Genomic DNA, 21,091 nt, shown 5'->3' on the forward strand with positions numbered 1-21,091 from the left:
CCTCGTTGGGCCAGCACCACACAGTGCTGCCCACCCCCAAAAACAACACCAGCCCTTCAGCCTATAGGAAGGTTTAGGGTCAAATGATTGCTGTTTATTGCTCTTACTTAGCCCTTGCTTATTCCTGAGCTTGCACACTGGCTGGTTAATACCAGGATTACTTTGTATTGTTTGCAGTTTGTGGTGACTTGGACGAACCAAACTGTGCATGAGGTACCCTCAAAAAATTAGAGTCGGGATTGGCTGCAATGTTGGTCAAGATATTTTTAAAAAGCATTGCTGAAAATGCAAGAGCTGCAGGAAAATACACCTGTATAGTCAACATTTGGATAACTTATTTACCCATGCTGCCCACTCCAGGGCAGGGCACAGCATCATCTGGGGGGCTCCCCTGCCCGTCCCCCACCCCACCAGGGTGCCCCTGGACCTGCCCCAAATCAACCAGCTTCACTCGTCGAGAAACCAGTTTGTTTGCAGGATACTGAAACAGAAATAGGCATTTCCCAGCAATGTCCTTGGTTGTGTGTTATGGACAAAGCATCGGTGGCATCACCCATCCCCAAATGAAACACCCATGGAGCATCCCACATAAAGAGAGCAAGGGCTGCCTGGCCCAAGGGACATCAGTAGGTTGGGAATCTCCTCCGATGAAAAGATCAAAGGGCTCTTTTTTTTTCTTTACAGTTTTATTTACAAAATGTATTAAAACTCTTTGTACAACACCTCATTAAAATGAGGCTCAGTAATTGATGCCCACACATGCAGTTTATGCTTTTACAGCCATTAGTTTGCTTGGCGTTTTTTTCTGCTCACTGAAGTGCAGTTTCAACGACTGAAAATAGGAACTTAAATTACCAAAAACAAAAAACAAAAAAAGAGGAAAAAAAATAAAAGACAAAGGAAAGAACCCTGAAATCCCCCAAAGCAAAACAAATGAAAAGAGTATACCGAAACAAATCATCGTGAGACTGCTGCCGAACTTCCAACAGCTTGAAGTTGGTAGCCAGAATTGGTAAGCACTCAACACGTTTTGTTTTAGCTTTACATGCAAGTTTAAAAAATATCGAACCATTTACCAAACTCCCTTCACTAGTGTGAAGCCTCCACTCTTAAAAATGGATTTGATAAACATACATCTTTTGTACAGCTTTTAAGAAAAATGTTTGTTTAAATACAACTCCTAAGCGCCCAGCTGGCGCTCGCTCACCCGCGCTGGGGACGGGGCTGCGTTCAGAAGTTGGAAAAGAAATCACAGTTTCATGAACAGAAAATGAAAACAATACCTTGTCAATATCTTGTTAAAAACTCGAACAATAAATTATTCTCCTATGAACTTTTAAAATGATTTTATATTACATTTTGTTGGAAATACTTATTTTTAACAAGACTTTCCTCGTGTAATCCTTTTTTTTTTTTTTTTTTAATCCTATTAAAAGTTCAAATCTATCATCAGCAAACTAAACGCCTAAGGGTCAGACTGGTTTAAATGAGTTTCTTTCTCATTGTATGTTACTGATGAAATAAAACTCTACAGTAAACTACAGAAAATACATATTGTCGATTAGAGGTAATTAGTATGCAGATATTCCATTGAACATTTCCCCTGTGGTTGACAATATGTTTGACGGTTTTATTTTGTCTTTTACTTGTTTTTTTTTTATTTTTTATTTTAATTTTATTTTTAAATGAAGTTAAGTAGTTTCCAGGCAGAGGTTGGAGGCTGCTGCTGGGAGGCTGGATGTGAGTACTGGCGACTCCAGCCCGCGGCACACAGGAGCATCCTCTCCCCGGGAGCCGCGAAACAAGAGCTGATATAATAGAACAGTACTAGCAGGAGCCACGTTAGATCGCTTAATATTACTCTGGAACTGCAGCTCTAATTTGAGTTACTATCCTCTCTCCTCACATCTGTTTTAAAACGGCCGAGAAGCATCAGCGGAGCACAGTGCTAGCTGGGAGGGGACTGGGGCGAAGCGGAGTCAGGCCTGGGAAAAACTAACCTGCGCTTCTCTTGCTTTGTTGCTTGATACTGAACAGTGAATTAGAAAGCAAATGCACAGCAAGAAAAGAGATATATGGTCTGAACCTAAACAGCAAGTAGCTTTTTAATTTTTTTTTTATAAAGCCACCCATTGCCATTTTAACAAAGCACCTGTAGGTATGCCTGATGATAGGAGAAAAAAAACTATGGAATGCAATATTTTCTGCCCGCACTTTAGCTACCTTCCCAATATGTTAATTTACTGATCTGGAAGCAAGACATGCAGTTCCACAAATTACTTTCTGTTGGATTTACAGGTTCAGAGTCATTGACCTTAGCTGGTTTTAACGCACAGATTCTTTTCGTCAGGTGTTACAGCTTTTACTGCTATACAGAACTGCTCAAGTTAGCTGGAGTGTTTAAAATGGCTCAGAAAAAAATAAATCACACCACTGGTAAGTAAATACTGAAACATCTTGACATCAGCTCAGACAAGCAGTGACAGGCCAGTCTGTGTTCGCACGCAGCAGATTCTGAGGCTTTGTGTCAGGAGGAGTTTCGTAATTCAATACGATCGGGTGGCTGATGAAACCGGCTGCGGTTTGCTTCCAGGACACAAGTTCATTTACTGTGCAGTGGTATCAAAGAATGGCTTTTGTTGCACTGATTTTTGTTTTTACAAGATTCTTTTTTTCCCCCATACTAATATGTCATTACCAGTACTACTACTTCTCCTTTTCTCTTTTCTTTCTTTACTTTTCTCTTTTCTTTCTTTCCTTTTTCCTTTCCTTTCCTTTCCTTTCCTTCTTCCTTTCCTTTCCTTTCCTTTCCTTTCCTTTCCTTTCCTTTCCTTTCCTTTCCTTTCCTTTCCTTTCCTTTCCTTTCCTTTCCTTTCCTTTCCTTTCCATTTTCTTTCTCTTATTTTCTATTTATTTTCTTTTTTTTTTATTATTATTTTATTTTCTTTTCTTTTATCTTCTTTTTCTTCTTTCAGGCAAAGCAAGAATATTTCAGTGATGGTTTGCATTGTTGTGAGTCTCAGAGTCTTCCATAAGGCACTGAAGGAAAAAAAATATCAGTTTTTCCTATTAAAAGTACATTGCACCATCATCAACTCGTGTCATGCCTGACACCTCGGAGAGAGTACAACTGGCTCAGGTGGTCCGAATCTGTGAAGTAGCCGCATTCTCTGCTGCTCCTCCTCTTGCGTGCTGTCAGGGTGAGGATCTACAATAAAACCAGAAAGATTCTGTCACCGCGGGGCAGGGAAGCTCAGCCTGGGCAGAGGCACAGCGTGTGGGCCATGGGCCAACCGGCTTTTGCCAGAGCCGTTTTTCAGCAATTCGACTCTACTTTTCATGTTTTAGAAATCACGATCTCGAGTGGAGACTTTTTTGTTCTATTGTAGATTTTTTTTTTTTGAGATTTTCTAAAAGTACTTACCTGACGTGATTATAGCTTAAAAAAACAAAGGGGAAGAGTTCACTAGCAAGAGAGATGCGAATTCTGATGACAGTATTTTTAAAAGCGATTAGCACAATACTGAACTAGCACAATGCTGGAGAGAGAGTTACTCCCCCATGAGGCCAGCTATTGCATGTTCTATTGTAATATGGGATGGTACCAGGCTTACTTCTGTTCAGGGAAGAAATTTCAATGCCTTATCTTCTGAAACTGCCACCAGCTGACGTTTGAAAAGCCCTTTTGGCAGCAGTCAACAAAATATCACGCACAGCTTAAAAACAGCAGAAAAAGAAAGAAACCCCAGCGGCTGTTAGTTCCCGGCCCGTCGCCGTACCCCTAGATTTTCACACTTTCTGTGCCGTACACGTTGTAGCCTTCTCTGTACGTCGCGTAATTCTGGGTGTTGGTGGCGGGAGCGGGTTTGAAGTTCTGCGTGTTCTTGGTGAGTTTCATGCGCTTGGACTCGGCCCGAGACTTGTAGCAGAACTCGATCAGCGCCACCATCATGGCCAGGCCCAGGCCCCCGACCAGGATGTAGAACACCCCGGCAACATTGCTGAGGCTCAGAGCGCTCGTCTTGTCCTAAGGGAAACGAGCCACGCCGTTAGCTTTGCTGCGAGGAGCAGACAGACAGACAGACAACAGGCTACTTTAGTCCTAGCTGGAATAACTACACTGGTGGCGCTTGGTGTCCCGCTCCTGGCTCGGGGCTGTCCCCCCGTCCCCGGCAGCCGGGGCTGTGCAGCAGCGGCTGCTCCGTCTCCCACACTTTGGTGGGTGAAACCCCGGCTGATTCTGCCAACAGGAGATTTGTTTTGGCCACTGACCTCCCCAGGCCTTCAGCATCCTGGAGCAAACCTGACTATGGCCGAGCACCTCCGGTGGCAAAGGCACCTTGGGAAAGCTCTGTTGGGGACAGCGGCGGCTGTGTAAACCAGCAGGTTTTACGGAAGGCCATTATAAAACAAAAAGAAAAACCCCAAACCACTGCACACTTAGTTTTGGTGAATGTAGATAAAATTATTGAGATGCTGCTAAACCTATCTATCTTTTTTTTCAACACTTAGGAAAAAAAAAAACACCCTAGGAAGATGGTCAGTTACTTTAAGGTCAGGCAGCAGAGCTCTGAGCTGAACTAACGCCTTCAGTGAGCAAAGGGGAGTGAGTTACTGAATGCAGCCAGTCACTGCAACACAAAAAATGCTGGCCAGGGTCTACCTTCCTTCAGTACATGTCAGATGTGGGAGAAGGCTTGCATTTTTAAAAACGGGATTCTGTAATCCAGTTAAATAGAGCTGCAACCCTTTTGCTGCTGCGCGGCCGCAGCGGGAGGCAGCGCGGGGCTGTGCCCGGGGGACATGGAGCTTGCTTTCCAAGTGTTTCCAGGGACAGTACAACTGCTCACAGTCAGAAACGGGAATGCTCTACCTCTTCAGTGTCTGTGCATTTCACAGGCAGTTTGGACAGGTGCAGTCGTAGCAAACAGCCTGCCATTGAAACTAAAGCTATTACTCATTTACACACCTCTTTTCAATTACAGTTTCCTTCTGCAGCTGCTGTGCGTTCAGATGTCCCATGAGCCCAAACTTATCTCATACAACAGATACAGGGTTATGCCCTATGAGACTTCCAGCCCAGCCGAAAATGAATTTCTACTGTTGGCTTCAATGGAACTTGAAATTATCCTCCAACACCGAGAGGGTGCTTCCAAATTATAGTTTTCTGTTTGAATGATTACAGAGAGCAGTTCCAAAGGCACCAGGGGAGTCAGGCACTGAACTGCGACTGACTTCAGCTGGAGCATCATCTCTCCTCCTCTTGGTGCCTTTGAAAATGTCCTTCACTCCAACAAGCCCAGCACTTTTATGGTGTTTTGCTCCTCAAGGGCTCTATAAGCATTTAAAAAAAAAAAACCTCAGTGTTTTCCTTCAACTGAATGGTGTAAATAAGTATTTCCCGCAATTTGAGCGTGCAGCTATGGCACTGATGCACCTGTCACCTCAGGGTGGCACCTCCCCTGGGGTCTGCACTGGCCCTGCAGCAGGGCTGGGGTGGGACAGGGCAGCACAGCAGCAAAAAGGTCCAAAGCAGAATGAAAAAGAGTTTGCAATACTGATGCAATGAGTTACCAATAGGATTTCTAGTTTTTTTTTCCTAATCAAACCGATTTCAAACTGAATTGGAAAACAGGGCAAGAAGGGCATTTTTTCCTGTCTGTCCTGAAATTGTCCACCCTTAGCAAGCACGTGGCTGTTTCCCAAACTGACATGTAGAGAATCTAAGTCACAATTTTGAAATAAAAATGTGTTTTTTTTCAATAAAACTAAAAATAAGAAAAGATGCTGGCCTGAATAATACACACCGAGTGTGCTGAAACTTGCACATTTAAATGAGATACCAGCTTGCGAGGCTTTGGGGGGCTTCTCTTTCCATGTTTTTCTAGCGAAATACTCAAATAGTAAAACATACTTACAACTACAGTCTGTCACTGCATAAAAGAAAAATGCTGTCATGTTCAGAGACTTAAATTATTTTTTTCTATTCTTTTCTTTCAACCTTCAAAACGTAAATATCAACTTTTGAAAGTCATTCCTTGTATAAACAAACAGTGGGTCAAAATGTGATTGCTAATCAGTACAAAAAGACCTTCAGCGACTGACCTTACTTCCGGAGTCCTTGGCTCCACATTCACCCTTATCGTACCACCATTTGTTTTTCAGCTTGTCTAAGATGCCTTGTTCACTGAGTTTCAATACTGCAAGGTTTACAGGAGTTCTTCACGTGGGAAATAACATAAATAACATTATATTATGTTATTTTATGTTATTCAATCTTTAAACTACTTTAAAACTATACAAAGCGATAAAGCAGGGTTCCTGGCCACAAAGTATTTACACTGCAGGCAACTGGATCATCCCCTTAAGTTAATTCTAGAGCAACGCTATATTACCAGGTCCTGCCCATATCGCTTTGAGTAATCGGCACTCACTGTTAAATGAAGGTTCTAGAAACAAAGCAAGTCCAATTTCCCAGTTTGGTGCATTCACAGACATCCACAGTAGCTTTACGGATTGCGGTGGCTTTGATCGAGCAGGACCCCTCCAATTGCACTAACAGACAGCAAGTCTGGCAAACCAGAAACTGGGGCTTCTTACGGTAAAACAGCACCTGTGGCTCCAGGCCCCCGGGCGACCCCGTGCCGTGGGGTGCGTGTGTGTGTCTGCACGTCTGCAAAGCTAAACACCCCAGGGTGGGTGTCAGAGAGCAGATTCCGCAGCCCTCACAGCATTTTCCCTGGTTCTCCAGCTCCTGCCGGTGCCGGCGGCTGCTCTTCCCCGGAGCTGCTGCATCCCCAGCTCCGCCGCTCCAGGGAACTGCAGCAGAAAATAAGCAAATGCAGACCCTTATAAAACAAATCAGTGAACGAGGAAATGCTGGCTGGAAGTGCCCAGGGTGGGAAATGTTGGCAGGGTGAAGGGAGCTGCTGACTCTGGTGCTACTAAAAGCCCGCAAGCCCAGGGGCACCCAGGCTCGCCCATCCCTTCTCTGTGGAAAAGGGGCACAAGTGGAGCCCTCGGTTGGGTTTTGCAATTTCCATTTTCTCCTTCCGGGATGCCTCGGTGTTTTTCCTGTCTGTTTCCATGAGACAGGTTCCTTCTGTTAAGGACGGCTTCAGTTCCTGCTCCTGTGAGAACAGCATTGATCCCTGCTCCTTCCTGAAGCTCATGCCCGTGGCCGTGCCGGGCAGGAGGTGGGGAGGAAGGGGATGGCTCCTTATCCTTGCCAACGCTTTGGCACTTTGCATGGGCCAACACTGGGCTCCTTGCGGCAGCACAAACAGTAACATGCCACGCTGGAGTCCCTCCGGGCAGGAGCTCAGCCCACGTCCTGCCCCAGCCTCACTTCTCCCTGCTCCCTGCCTCCCTCCCAACCCTGCCCGAAGTGCACGGCTCTGCAAAGCAGAAGAGACTCAGGAGCAGCGCAACCTATACAAAACACCTTAAGCACAAGCTTAATTACATGGCCAAAGTTTGGGAGGGCTCACAGCCCTCAAGCAGCAGGAGTGGCTGAACCCCGCCGTGCCCGCAGCATGGAGATACTGCAAAAAGCAGCTGGAGAAAAAAAGCCCAAAAAAAGCTGCCTCTGAGATGGCTGATGTTGAAAAGTGCTGCCCTTGGAGGTGCTATGTGCCCTTTGGAAGGAGAGTGGCAGTCAGGGGCCACCCCAGAGGGCGTGGCGGGGGACAGGCTGCACTTGGCCAAGCACGGGCAGGTCATGGGCTGCACACGGATGCCCCATGGGCTGCACCAACGTGACCCAGCATGGCATTACCGAGGCCAGCACAGAAAGCAAAAAAAGCCATGGAGATGGGTGAACTGCTGGTCCCTGGTCGCAGCAGCAGTGATGCTGGCACAGCTTCCCAGCTGGCCAGGCAAAGGCAGCACCATCCTTCTGGTCTGCACAGGGCTCGTTTTGACAAAAGCCAAAGTTTTATTTTTACAAAATTGCTATTTTTAAGCAGCAGCTGTAATCCAATTAAGTATCAATCAGGGCAGACTGTACGCACTCAGCTGGACACAGGTGGTGGTGACAAGCCCCATGGGACGGGACGTGTTTGCTGGCTGGGCTGTGGCAGTAGGCATGGAGCCCCTCCATCCCGTGGCATCGTGAAAAGCCAGCTGTATCCCAGCTACATTTGCATCCACATATAGGAAGGGCTATAAAACACAAACAGGATGAAAGCTGCTCCAGAGGGACACTGTAAGCACCCCGGGTGCAGCAGGTAATGCACCTGCCCTGTTGGTTTATGCCAATGGAGACCGGCCAGGTGCTGGCCAAGCCACCCCCATGGACCCTCCTGCGCAGCTGTGTTGTGACGAGGCCCTTGGTGACACCCTGGCAAATACACTACAAGAAGCTGTGCATGATTCAGACTATTGAAATGCAAGTCAGTGAAAGCTGAGTGTCTTTAACCAGCCTGTTACAACCCCCAGCAGAAAGAGTGGTATGGATTATTGCTTAGAGAACAGTGCTCTCATTTTAAATTTCATTTAAAAACTATCCAATTTGGAGAGATTTTATGCAATACATCTCTCTGCTTTGAAAAGCATTGTGCAGCTGAGAATACACAAACAATAGGGAGAAGGTTATAAACACCTTTTCTCCTATCCACATATTTTATTGTGCAAATTTCCCCTCCCCCCAGTCCTATTCCAAACACTATTTTTAATTTGCATGCCTTTATAAACCCCATATGGAGTACAGAGAATTTGCATAACATCCAATACATTATAGATTAGCTTTCACAACATTATACAGTATTGGGAAATGAGGAGGCTTAACATGCTAATTAGGGTGCTTTATTTTTTTTAAAGCCAAGATTGTAGCTAATTGTGCACACGTAACTGCCAAAAAAAAATATAAAGTAGTAAACTAAAATTATCTTAACTAAACAGATGGGAATTTGCCTAAAGTGGGGTTTTCACTTGTTTGTCATGGCCCTGTTTGTCAGCTGAAGTACTGCAATACCTCAGCCCGGGTAGGAAAAAGGTGGTTTGCTCTGTCCATCTGTCCTGGCAGGAGGAGCAGAGTGGATGGACAGGCAAGCACTGAGGAGCTGCTGGATGCATCGGGCCCAGCGACACTTTGCCGGCGGAGCCGTCCCTGTGCTGGGATGCGGCTGTGCCGGGGGCTGCCACCATCCCGCCCCACATGGGGACAGCGGATAGCGGTACAAGATGAGCTGGTCATGTAAGAGAGGACTGGGGAAGGAAAGACCAACACGAAGCAGCAGCCGGTGCTTGTCCTGCCCTGCCTTAGCCCGTCCTGTGCCCCCAGCACACAGATCTGGAGGTTTCCTGAGCCAGGTCCCAGCCTCCCTCGGCTCTGCTGATCTGCTGGGATGAACAGCACGTACCTGAGTGAAGAAGCCCTCTCCATGTGCTACGAAAAGCACTAATTTGTGGCGCATGAAATGCAGCTTGTTTGAACAAAGTCCTAAGGAACAATTTTGTCTGCTTCCAGGAAATTAATCCCAAGACCTCTTAATGCACGAGATGCTCCCCTGTGCAGTAGGATTTCAGTGAGCTGACGGTGGGAGAAGGTGTGGTAGTGCCTCTGCAGCCCCCGGTCCAGCGCTGCATCTGCGGGGATGCAATGTGAGCTGCTGCAAGATGGGCTCCTCGGCTCTCAAATTCCAAAGTTAAGTAAATATATTGAAAAATGAGCCTGGCTGCTGGTACATTTTCCAATTGCTCATCTCTGGGTCAATTTAACAGGCAGAGTCAGGCATGGCTTTGGCTGAGACCCTGATGGAAGGGCAGAAGGACACATCTGCATCGTGGTGTTTCTCTCGCCAAGCGCTCAGCAGCACACGTGGAACACGAATCCTCTGTCTCATGCCTCAACTGCAGCTCAGCCGTCCCAGCAAAGGCTCTTGGGCAGCACCAGCCCTGCCCATCCCGGCAGGTTGAAGGCTAGCACGTTGCAAAGTGCTTTGTTTGCTATTACAGAGGGAAGTGTAGGGCTCTTCTGGGAGTGTGGGGTTTTTCATAGCTCACACTGGCACTGCTTGTTTGAGGGGGGTATTGTTTTTTAATTGCCTTAGAGGCAGCAGAACAGAGAGACTAAATGACTTGCCAGGGTTGCATGGGAAGGCTGTGTCCCAGCTGCCCACCTGCCTCCCCGGGCAGCTGTGCTGCCCCAAAACAGCTCAGAGCATCATTTGATCAGTTTCTGAGTCTCTATCTCAAAAGACTTCAATTTCCTCATCTTTTTTCCTTGGATAATTTTGTTTCCAGCTGCTTTTTTAATTAGGTTGCTGTTATTGGGCTGCACAGGATATCCTATGAGGTCCTCAGCCCTTTCCCGGGTGGCTTCAGCTGTTTTTCTTCTGCCTTTAATTTATGGCATGATTCTTTTTCATCTCCTCTTGTGTGGTTTTCCAGCCCAGCTCTCTAGTAGTTTGGTTGCTTTTATCAAAGTAAAAATGTTCCGAGGTTTGAGAGCTTGTGCTCTCTTGTTGCACTCTGTATGCCCAAGAGAACGAACTGAGGCAACCAGGATGGGCATGTCAGTGTTCTGGATGTCATCAGATGGTATTCCTGGGCAGAAACTTGCAGTGTTCTTCTTCGTCACCAGAACAGAAGGATTTTTTTGTTTGCTTGCTTGTGCTTTTCATCCAGATGTAGTAGGTTTGGCTGATACAGGCTTATCCATGTGAGGCTGGATCTGTGTGACAGCTTTACCAAATTGAAGATTGTTTTTTTGCTGCCATCTACAAACGATGAGAAGACGTGATCCTAGAGAAACAGTCCCGGGTGCCTCATACTGAATACTATTGCCCCCAATGGCTAACCAAGCCATTTGCTATGGTTGATTTATTTAAGAGGGGCACGACGTTAAGAAGATCAATGCAAATCTATCCTCACATGCTTCACTTCGTCAGAGAGTTGCAAACATTATTTACACCTAGGACCTAAAACCCCAGGTGGGTTTTATTGCTGTTTCAGCAGTTGGGTTTATTGGTTCGTTTGTTAGAAGACTCCGCTCAGGTGCTGGCAGCATTTCCTTCCCTTCTTCAGCCATCAGTGACTGCTAGAAAACAAGTAGTGCCAGGCTTTTTCCATATGCAATGTGGTACTATCTCAAAGGGAACCACCTCCGCCCTTTGCCTAGTGGCTCTGGGGCCTCCTCCCCACTGCATTTCAGCCTCACTTGGCTGGGGACACCAGCCCAAAAGTCCTGCTGCACCCCTTGGTGCTGTTAGCTCAGGTAACAGGACGAGGCTGATGGAGTGAAATGATTTTTTAAAAACGATGTGCAGCCTCTCTTTAAAATCTCACCCTTGAACTAGGTCCCCAAAGCTCTGGGTTCAGTTTAAAAACCCTGGCTAACTCTCCCTCCAAATTCAGGAATCCCAGCACTGATGCTTGCAGCATCTTGAGAGTCCAAATTTAGCTCTTTTGGGGACAGAGAGTGAAGAAATCACCCATGAGCCTGAAGGAATGCAAGAACAACATCAGCAGCGAGAGCTCCTCTCTGGTCTTCAAACTCCATTCGTGCCCAGGGCCGAGGCTCAGGATAGCCAAGAACAAGCTGCAGAAGAGTGGACCAACATCTCAGCCCTGGGGGGGACGCCTGCCTGCCTGGCTGTCTTGGGAAGATGCCAATCATGGGGCAAGCGCTCCAACCCCCCCAGCTCCGCTGCTCTTAGGAGCGGTCCCCAGGGCAGAAGGGCTCGGTGGCTGCTCCCGTGCTGTGCAGGCAGGACGTCTGCAGCCCCATGGCACCGGGGGGCGATGTGTGCCATCTCATCCGGGGACACAGGCCTCACTCCGTGATGAAGCCAAGACACTTAAGGCCAGTGGCAACGGGGATCCTCCTCACAAGGCAGATGGACGCTGGCTCCAAACATAAGGTAAACATGGCCAACAGGAGCCCCATCCATTGCAAGCAGGTTCAGCTAAAAGGCCAAAAGACACGAGTTCCCAATGTGCTTAATACTGCATCTGCCACAACGTGAAATCCCACGTCGTTGCTAACGTGTTTTTTTCTCATTTTTTTTCACCATCAGATGTCAAATAACTCTGGCTGGAGAAGCGCTGTGGAAGTGGAGGCACAGATGACGAGGGACGCGGTACTTGCAGCAAAGCTGTTTGTGCTGTGACGTGCCCCTGCACGTACTTCGGGGAAGGCAACATCCCAGCGCCAAAGGCATCCAGCTGTGTGACACTGCAAGGGTGCAGGACCACTGTAAATCTGGTTTAATATCTGGCTAAGCCAGGTCTATTGCTGATTTATGGCATCAGAGCAACAAAAAGCCACAGGAGGGCACTGGCACATGTGAAGGCTGCAGGATGAACGAAGGGTGATGTCCTCCCTCCAAGTTGGGCTGCACTCAGTCCACGGGCTGCGTCCCCTGTGACGGGCTCTTCACTTCCCATCCAAACCCCAGCGACATGAAGAAGGCAAATGTCCATGGTGGTACCAGGTCTTGGTTAGTACATTTTAAAGTGTTTTTTGACTTGTTTGCTTTTCAATCCCTGTTTTTTTTACCTAATCCTTTAATTTAGTAATGTGACCTATTTAGAATGCTCTCACTTCTGCAGCAGGAGTTTTTCTCTTGTTTCTTATGACCGAAGTTGTCCTTGTTGGCTGTAGCATCCATGGGATTGCTGATGTCAGTACAACCCAGTCAACAACGTTGTAACATCAGAGTTTAGACATGAAATGTTTGGGTTTCTAAAATCCACCTCGTAGTGTCAGAGGAAAGGCAAGTGGACTAAAGCACAAAGAAACAAGCATGTTCCTAATTCAAAACGCTTCCTAAAATCCTCTGGAGCAAAACTACTGAGAATACGGCATTACTTGTTCCTGTTGGTATCACTGGCAAATCTCCACTAATTTCAGGGGAAGCAGAGTGCGAAGCTTGTTGCAGGCATATGGGAAGTGTCACCTTTACCATGCTCTGAGAGGTAAATATCTGACGGGCACAGGGAGAACGACCCCGAACGACTGCACTATTGCTTTGCACCAAGATTTCAGCCCCACACATGCAGCAAGGCAGAGAAACCCCCAAAGCCACACATCCCCGCGCTGGCGTGTGCAGCACAGGGCACTGACAAATGCAGAAATCCAGCCTGGGCTCTCTGCTTAATTTGACAGGATACCATAAAAATCTCACTAACAACCATCTTAGTATCATTAAAATATAAAGATAGAAACAATCCAGGAAGAGACACCAAATACAGCATAATTCTCTAGAGGGCCTTGCTTGAGGTTAAAGACACATCTAAATCAAATAAGGCACTTTATTCCCCCAAGGTCTATAAATCCCAGCCTCATCTGTAACTATTGAATGGACTTTTTGTCAGACCTTGTTACTGAAATAACTTGTGGCTAGATACAAAACCTGCGGGTGAATGCATTGTCCAAGCACTCTGCTCTTTCCGAGATCAGATCTATCTGCCTGTCATAATTTACCAATTTAGCAATGTCTCCATGCCACAACTTCATATTTTGCTATGCACCCATGTGTGAGGGATGGCAAAGATTACGGATAGAAATGGGCTCATTATTAAAACCCACAATGTTTGTTTCAAGACTAGAGTTACCTGGTACTTCAAGCAGGAGTGAACAGAGCCCTGAAAATATGGACATAAAAACATATGGTCACTCACTATTCCTATTTGTTACCTTCCGTCTCAAAAAGTGGCCTTCTGTATTTCACACTGAACATTTAATATTCATGGAATAAACACCAGGCATTTCTTCTTTAAGGAAAGAACACTTGATTGTTCTTTGCTGCCATTTCAGACCTGCACCATTTTTTCCCTGCCCTGTATTACCAGAACTTGTACATCTACAAGACTTAACATTTGAGGGATTGAAATGCTTTATGGGTGAGCACAGGAAGGGATAAATGCAAAAGCCATCTAGTTTGAAAAGACAAAAGAGCTTTCAAAATTAGAAGATTAAAACTTGGCACCTCAAGCCCCTTATACCCCCTAGTCACCTGAGAAATACACTGCACGCTGATGGCTGGGACAGCTCGGAGGTGTTGGGCACAACAATAAATCCCCATGGCCATCACCAGCAGTGGGGCTGCGACTCCCCTTCAGTGCCTTTGGGTACTGAACAGTGTCAGAGGGCGACAAAAATCTTTCCTACGAAACAGCACACAAAGTAGTTATAATAATGTGTTTGTGTTGTGATTTCATAGATTCTTAGAATGATTTTGGTTGGAAAAGACCCTCAGGATCATCAAGTCCAACCATAACCCACCCCTGGCACTGCCCCATGTCCCTGAGAACCTCATCTCCGTCACCAGGAACAGGTCTATCGGGATGGTTGTTTTTGGTTACTGCTGAGTATTTAGTAGCTGCAATATTTCTCCCTACCAGTTCTAGTCTTCATTACTGTTTCTTTCCATAAATAACATTCTTTTGTTTAGTCCAAGGTTTCTTTATTTTTTTCTTTTAGAGGCAAGTTGGAGCAACCACTGTATCCTTGAGGTATCTGTGGGCTTTTTCCTTGCAGTAACCAGGTATGATGCATTTTAAATTCAGGTATTTTAACTGATGCTGTATTTGTGGAAGACACACACAGATGCATGATGCCATTGTAACACCTGCACACCCTCTGAACACACCTGGACGGAGCCAGATGTGCTACCAGCTGAAGCTGCAAGTTTGCAGCGAGTTTACAGCCTGTGTTTGGCAGCAGCAACTGTGTCTAGGAAAGTATATTTATATGTTTCATAAATGTAGCTCAAATAAATTAAACTGTACTAACAGGGTCATAACTTAATAGAAGTGCCAAGTGCTAATGCAATAACACACGCCCATTGGATCGGGAAATGCAAGTCATAACAAGTGACTATAGTTCATTTACGGCAATGCCTGAGACTTGAGGTACGTTTGTGACGAGAGGGTGGGAGGAAGAGCTGCCTGAACAGGGAGGCAGAATGAGGGAGGGCAGATGCTTAATGTCACACTCAGACCTGCAACATCTGAAACAGCAACGTAGATCCTTCCTGTCATTGCCTGGATCCTTTCTAACCTGGATGGATATGAGCAAGAAACTCAACTTACCTCATGTGCGGGCTATCACCTCACCTTCTCTTGCTCTTGTGTCTAGACGCATCCAGTTTTCCCCCCATCTTCTTTGATTTATTTTCTTCTTGGGATGGCTTCTTCTGTAACTCTTGCTCTCAGGCTCCCCAGCAGGCTGCAGGTAAGTACTGCTTAGTCCAAAGGCTACACAAGACATTCAAAGAACCACTACGTTGCTTCTATAAAGCTAGAGGTGTCTGACCCATTGCAGTGCTGGCCAGTGCAGAGCAATCCACTGGAGCAGCAAGAGTGCCTGCGTCCACCCCAGCTCACTGCTGAAACATTAGAATCTCTTTGAAGGAGAAGAAAGGCATTTACTTCTTTTGTGTGTGAAGTGCCAGCAGTTACCAATAAAGAAGAAACAGCCAAGCCCAGACCCCTGGGAGATGTTCAAAGGAAGGGTCCTGCTCATCTGCTGGGAGCCCCACTTCCAGCTGCTGCTTTTCCTTTTTCCTTTGCCAGTCCTTAGGCGTTTGGCTTTTCCCATACTGATGCTTACAATGCAGGATAAATGACTCAGGCAAACAATTTACGGAAATTAACTGTTAAGCACCACAGGTGTTATCAAAAGGAGTGCATGAGTCACAAGTCTCTAAGATTTCTGGCGGCCATAAGGGCAGGACGCCGTGTCGCTGCACGGGGCCGGCTCCGCCGCGGGTGACACCGCACGAGCACGTCTCCTTGCACACTCAGGTCCAGCTTCATCCAGGCAGCAAAGCCCACCAGACGGGCAAAACAAAGGCGATACAGGCAAAACAAAACGGCTCCCGGTTCTTCGATGCCAGCCCTGACTCCACCAGCTTGGGCAACCTGCTCATCTCAATGGTCGTTCTGAGTCTCCTAGTTACATCCCCAAGAAAACACCTCAAACAATCTGCACAACAGCTCAGACTTTTCTGCAAACCAGAGCAGGCTCTCTGCCCTTCTTGGCAATGCTCTAAGTGAGATGCTCCAGTGAACTCCTAGAGCATTAAGACTTCATTATTGACACAGAACATACACAGTATTATTTCTTAATATGCTATAAAATAATAGTTGTCAATTAAACATTCTGATGTCTTCCTTTTAAAGTATTATTTTGCTTTGTCACTAATTTGCGCAATACAATAATTTCATATTACTTTCCTAACTCTGAGCATGAATTAGCTCTGTGCTTCTATCACTGGCTCTGACCAGCCGTTTTATCTTTTTCCAGCTCATAACCCAGGCCTATAGAATAGATGGCAAGGAAATTCATACCGATGAACGTAATTTCAAACAAATCGCTCAAATAAATTGTGCTGCATCTTTTTAAGATAGCCATTTCCCCAAACGTTCTCTTTAAAGCACAACACGTTTGGCGATCATGCTCTTTAAATGTCAGGTATCATCTAAAATAATGCATAACAGATTTCTTCTAAAAATATGCCACTTAAAAAAAAATATGCTGCAAATGCTAACGGCTGTGCTGAAAATGTATCAAAGCAAAATAGCACAGAGAAATGGGGGAAAAAATCCCATCTGCTAATGGCCACACTCACAGCTCAGAAGCGCTGGGGAATGCGATGCTTTATGGAGCGTGGTTCTGAGGGCAGAACCCAACCAGCGGGCCAGAAAAGTAATCCTACGATTAAAAAGAAACACCCAAAAAATGAGTAGTATTACATCACATGTCATTTCACAGATGTACTCCAAAAGAGATATTAGCCTAAAAGAGAATATATTAAAGTAATCAAGTCAAATAATTAGCAAGGAATCTTGGCGTGTGAAGTTGGCAAGATGCTGCATTCAAACAATCTCCTTCTGTGTTAGTTGTCATTAAGTGTTACCACGAAGGTATAACACAAGAAACATATCAACAGCAGAACTACCGAAATTTATCTTAGCAGAAAATTGTTCCTATGCAACTGAATAATTAGTTTCACTTAAGTCACTCAGCCTGCTACTGCCGTCTGCATCCCCTTTTGTCTACTGCTTGTTAAATTCCTATTCAGCCATCACTCAGCTCTGAGACGATAGGATTGTATAATAAACAAAATAATTAGTTTCCAAACTCATAATACACTGTAACATATTTCCTGGAATATGTTTTTTTATAACTGCTATTTTGAATTCTCTTATGATTGAGAACTCAGCTCACATGTATAGGAGAACTGGAAGATGGTATAATTTTCCCATGAATCAAACAGATGAACCTAAATTCATGCTCGTTTAGGAGAGCTAAGTGAACTAATTTTGATGCATGTACCAGAATGTCTGTACCAGCCAAGTCAGCCCACATATATTGACATGCATCATAGACAAATTACGTATGGGTGGAGCACGTTCCCCTTCAGACATCTCAAACAAGGAGCACTACCAAAATGGGACTCCCTCGGCCAGGGCGGTGCCGCCAGCTGAGACACGGCAGGGCAGACGGGGCCCTCTGCTCCACACCAGCGCCGGTACCTACTGGTAGCACTGAAAACAAGACATATGTCAGCTGAGGCCTTTAAAAGAATCTCATTAAAACAGCACAATCTCTTTAGTCTCAAATCACAAGAGGACTCCAGGAGCCTGGGATGCTCACAGGACTAACTGTACAGTCTGTGTAAGCAAACAGATTAAAACATTTGCAGAAAGTCAATTGAATACCTTTTCTTTCTCATGCTGCAAGACTCAAAGTCCTTGCAAAATCTGAAGTCACTGTTTAGTTTTCCAGTGGTGATGAAAATACAGTAACGGGAGGTGAACTCACAACTCAGAATCACTCATCTCCAGGCACAGGCAAACCGCACACCGCACCGCGGGGAGGATGAGCATGGGAGGCCACTTGCTGGGTCACCGGGTCCTCTGCAATACAATGATGGGCACAGGCACAAGCAAATGGGCTGCACACTTACCTCTGGCTCTCAGTGCAAGCTAGATCATCAGTTTGCACACAGGGATTCAGCTTCAGAAACCGGCACCGTCAATCTGCAACAACTCGCAGCTACACACAACTTGTTGGCAGGAGGTGGGAAGCGGCTGATTACAAACTCGGGGCAGCCATTTCCCAAGCCTGGGTCTCTACTGGCAAAGCCGAGAGAGGTGGTCTGTCAGCTTAGCCAGTAGAGAGAGCTGCCCTGAGAGAGTAATGGTCCCTGTGCCACCCGGTGTGATGGGGTGCAAGGTCTGCATCCCCCCCTGAGGCACCTTCACCACCCCTGTCCTCCCATTCCTCCCAGCTACCACTTCCTTTAAGGGAAAAAAAGAACAGTTTTCAAGCGACTCCTCTGAAATGCTCTATAAATGAAGCCTTGCTCATATAAACAATTAACTGGAGAGATGGGATGAGATGATGAGGGCAACTCAGGCTTCTGGTGGGAGGATGGAGAGGAGGAGCGGGAGGCCAGTGAGATGCAGGCAGTGAGGGCAGCACCAGTGCTCATCTCTGCTGTGAGGGCAGGGGGCTCTGGGAACTGAGGCATAGCCTGAACTTGACCTCGGTGGCCGATGATGGGGTCTGTGCCGCTTGGAGGGCACCTGCCCGTCTGCTGCAACACCGCAGCACTGCAGCCTGCAGCACCCAGTGCGCAACACGCCACCTCAAAGAAAAGCCATTTCGTAACAATAAAGCCCTTTGATTTACCACATCTCTAGAAACAACAACTTAAAAATAAGCCTCCCCTAGCTTAGTCTCTGTGGGATTTTCTCTCCCCACAAGGAGGAAGTCACTGACCCATGTTCTGCTCCCCAGGGACTCCTGCCAGCTGAGCTGTGCCCCTGAGAGCCAATGTCCGTAGCTCAAACAAACAAGCAGTCCTTCAGCACAGCAGGTTATGGCAAACTGCAGAAAGACAGTGCTTTGTGATATATGGATTAAACCAGCAAAACATGCGTCATCACGTTAGCTCCTCTCCCCTCTTCACTGGGTACCTGTCCATGGCATCACGGCACACCTGACACCACTCAGCACTCACTGACCAGGGCCAAAGGTTCGCTAATGGATGCTATCACTCTTTGTAAAAGGTCTTTCAGCACAAGCAAAAATAGAAGGATGGCCCCGTCCTAATTATGACCATTTAAAAAATCCTTTTTAGCTTCCTTAGGGCTGTAAGCATTAGTTGGCTGGGTTTAATTCAATGAACTCAAAGCAATGAAGCTCATTGAAGCTGGTTTGTACAAAGAGTTTTCTTTCATGGAGGCAGCATTAGACAATGCGGTGCTGGATCCCAGGAGAATATTAAACATTTAATATACTGGCGAGTATCACATTATAAAAAATGTTGTGTGAAGGATGAGCAGCAGAGCTAGAAAGCATAAAAAAGCTCGTGTTCATCTCCAGGCTGCTGCCGAGCACCGCAGACCTCCAGTTACTGAACAAGCCTGAATTCGAGAGCTTCTCCTTCCTTTATCATTACACAGTGGCTTTTGCCAGCATCAGAGATGAACAGCTGAGTAATTTCCTACGTAACCAACTGTAAGTAATTCTTATTAATAGAATGCAGCAGTAATTTGCAGTAATAGTCCAAAACTGTGGTTTACTGAAAATACTGTTATTATTGATTTTGGACCAAAGCTCAACCATTTTATAAGAGATATTAGGAGTTATCGTTCCTTAAGGAACCAGTTTTACTAGCTGTAGGACAGTGTCACTCTGAAAATTAATATCAGTACTTTTCGGTATAACAATGTATTTTAAATTAATTTTCTGGGCAGTTCCTGTACCCAAGGTGACCAGTAGTATCCAGCCTGCTCTAGCTAGAGCTTTTCTCACCAGGCTAAAGGCTGCAGAAATGGCCAGTTTTACAGGGCAAGGTTGGCATTATCAAAGCACGTTAGTTAACTTTTGCAATACACGAGCTCATTAAACCCACGTTGAGAGTCTCGCTACCATCCAGGCTGCCTGAAAGACCCGGGGAAGCCTCAGGCCAGCAGGAGGCAGTGACAGCTTTGCCGCTGCTGTCACCACGGCAAGGATTTGAATCCACATCTGTTTCAAAAGCACTGCAAACACACATAATACTGCTGCACAGGCACCTGCAGGGACTGCTCAGTGGTGCACAAAAGGTGACACTGGAATATTCTAGGCAAAACTCCCCAAACCTCTTTCCTTCATATTCATTTCCATTTTAGTGCATCAACACATTTCCCTGTTGCAAACAACCTATCTCTTGTTTCAGCTTGGCCTGTTGCAAGCTCTAGCTCTTTATACATCACTGTTACTGCTACTATTTTACCATCAACAGGTGACTACCATCTCTGCCTAACGTTTTCTCTTGGGTGACGTTGCTTAACTCATGTCTCTTGACCCACGCTATGATTAGATGACCCCATGTTGCAGCCCCCCTTTCTCTCCCTCAGCTACAGACCCCCCAGGCAGCTCTTCCCCAGAGCCCAGCCTTCCCAGGGGCCCTGCTGGCACCAGCTCAGGCCAGCAAAGCAGCACATGCTGATACTGGTTTGCTTGACCCCTCCACAACAGAGCAGAGGAAAAGGCAGCACTCTTGCCTCCAGGTCTGTGCTGGCACAGATGATCCTGCCGAAAACGCCTCTCAAGAACCGCTCCGCATCACAGCTACATCATGGAGAAGGACCAAAGCCTCAGAGGTTAGTACAGTTGCCAGATGTGATCACTGGTTTCTTGTACAGTCACAAGCACTGATTCGCTCTGTGTAGGTCCTACCAACATTGGATTTACTATCTGTTAGTTAAATAAGGTTTCCAAACTTGACCAAGCCCCCAACAATACGAAATAAGACTGTTTCTTTGAAAGAGCTACTGGGCAAGCAAATGGCTCATTTTCCCCCACCACAATTATTCAATCTGTGTGGTTTTTGGTGTCTTGTTTTGGGTTTTTTTTTCCTTGAGAAGTAAGATAACAGCCTTGCCGATTACTCTTTGCTAAGGTACCCGATTGTGGTGACATTGAGGCTGACCTTGGAGTCACCTCCCCCGCTGCCGCACTCTCCTTTGTCGTACCACCATTTGTTTTTCAATTTGTCCAAGAGGCCTTGCTCATTCAGTTTTAATACTGCCAGGTTAACAGCATTTCTTGAAACGATAAAACATAACTTGTAAGAAAAAATGC

At 46.1% G+C, this 21,091-nt stretch overlaps 1 protein-coding gene across 6 annotated transcripts in view; it reads right to left on the reverse strand.

Annotated features, from left to right (window-relative positions):
• Positions 1 to 667: 667 nt before the first annotated feature.
• GRIA3 (glutamate ionotropic receptor AMPA type subunit 3) overlaps positions 668 to 21,091 on the reverse strand; it is a 147,643-nt gene continuing 127,219 nt past the window's right edge. For 2 of the 6 annotated variants that reach the window (XM_065077975.1, XM_065077972.1), the window contains 3 exons: positions 20,940 to 21,054; positions 3,780 to 4,027; positions 668 to 3,208 (listed from right to left, as the gene is read on the reverse strand). In XM_065077975.1, the coding sequence (XP_064934047.1) occupies positions 3,782 to 4,027; positions 20,940 to 21,054 (361 nt within the window). In that variant the 3' untranslated portion in view covers positions 668 to 3,208; positions 3,780 to 3,781. Of the gene's footprint in view, positions 3,209 to 3,779; positions 6,221 to 20,939; positions 21,055 to 21,091 lie in introns of those variants that run through there. The other 4 variants (XR_010475727.1, XM_065077973.1, XM_065077974.1 and 1 more) reach the window with 4 other exon arrangements.

This window comes from Columba livia, chromosome 12 (genome assembly GCF_036013475.1).
Source record: "Columba livia isolate bColLiv1 breed racing homer chromosome 12, bColLiv1.pat.W.v2, whole genome shotgun sequence".
Taxonomy (NCBI): domain Eukaryota; kingdom Metazoa; phylum Chordata; class Aves; order Columbiformes; family Columbidae; genus Columba; species Columba livia.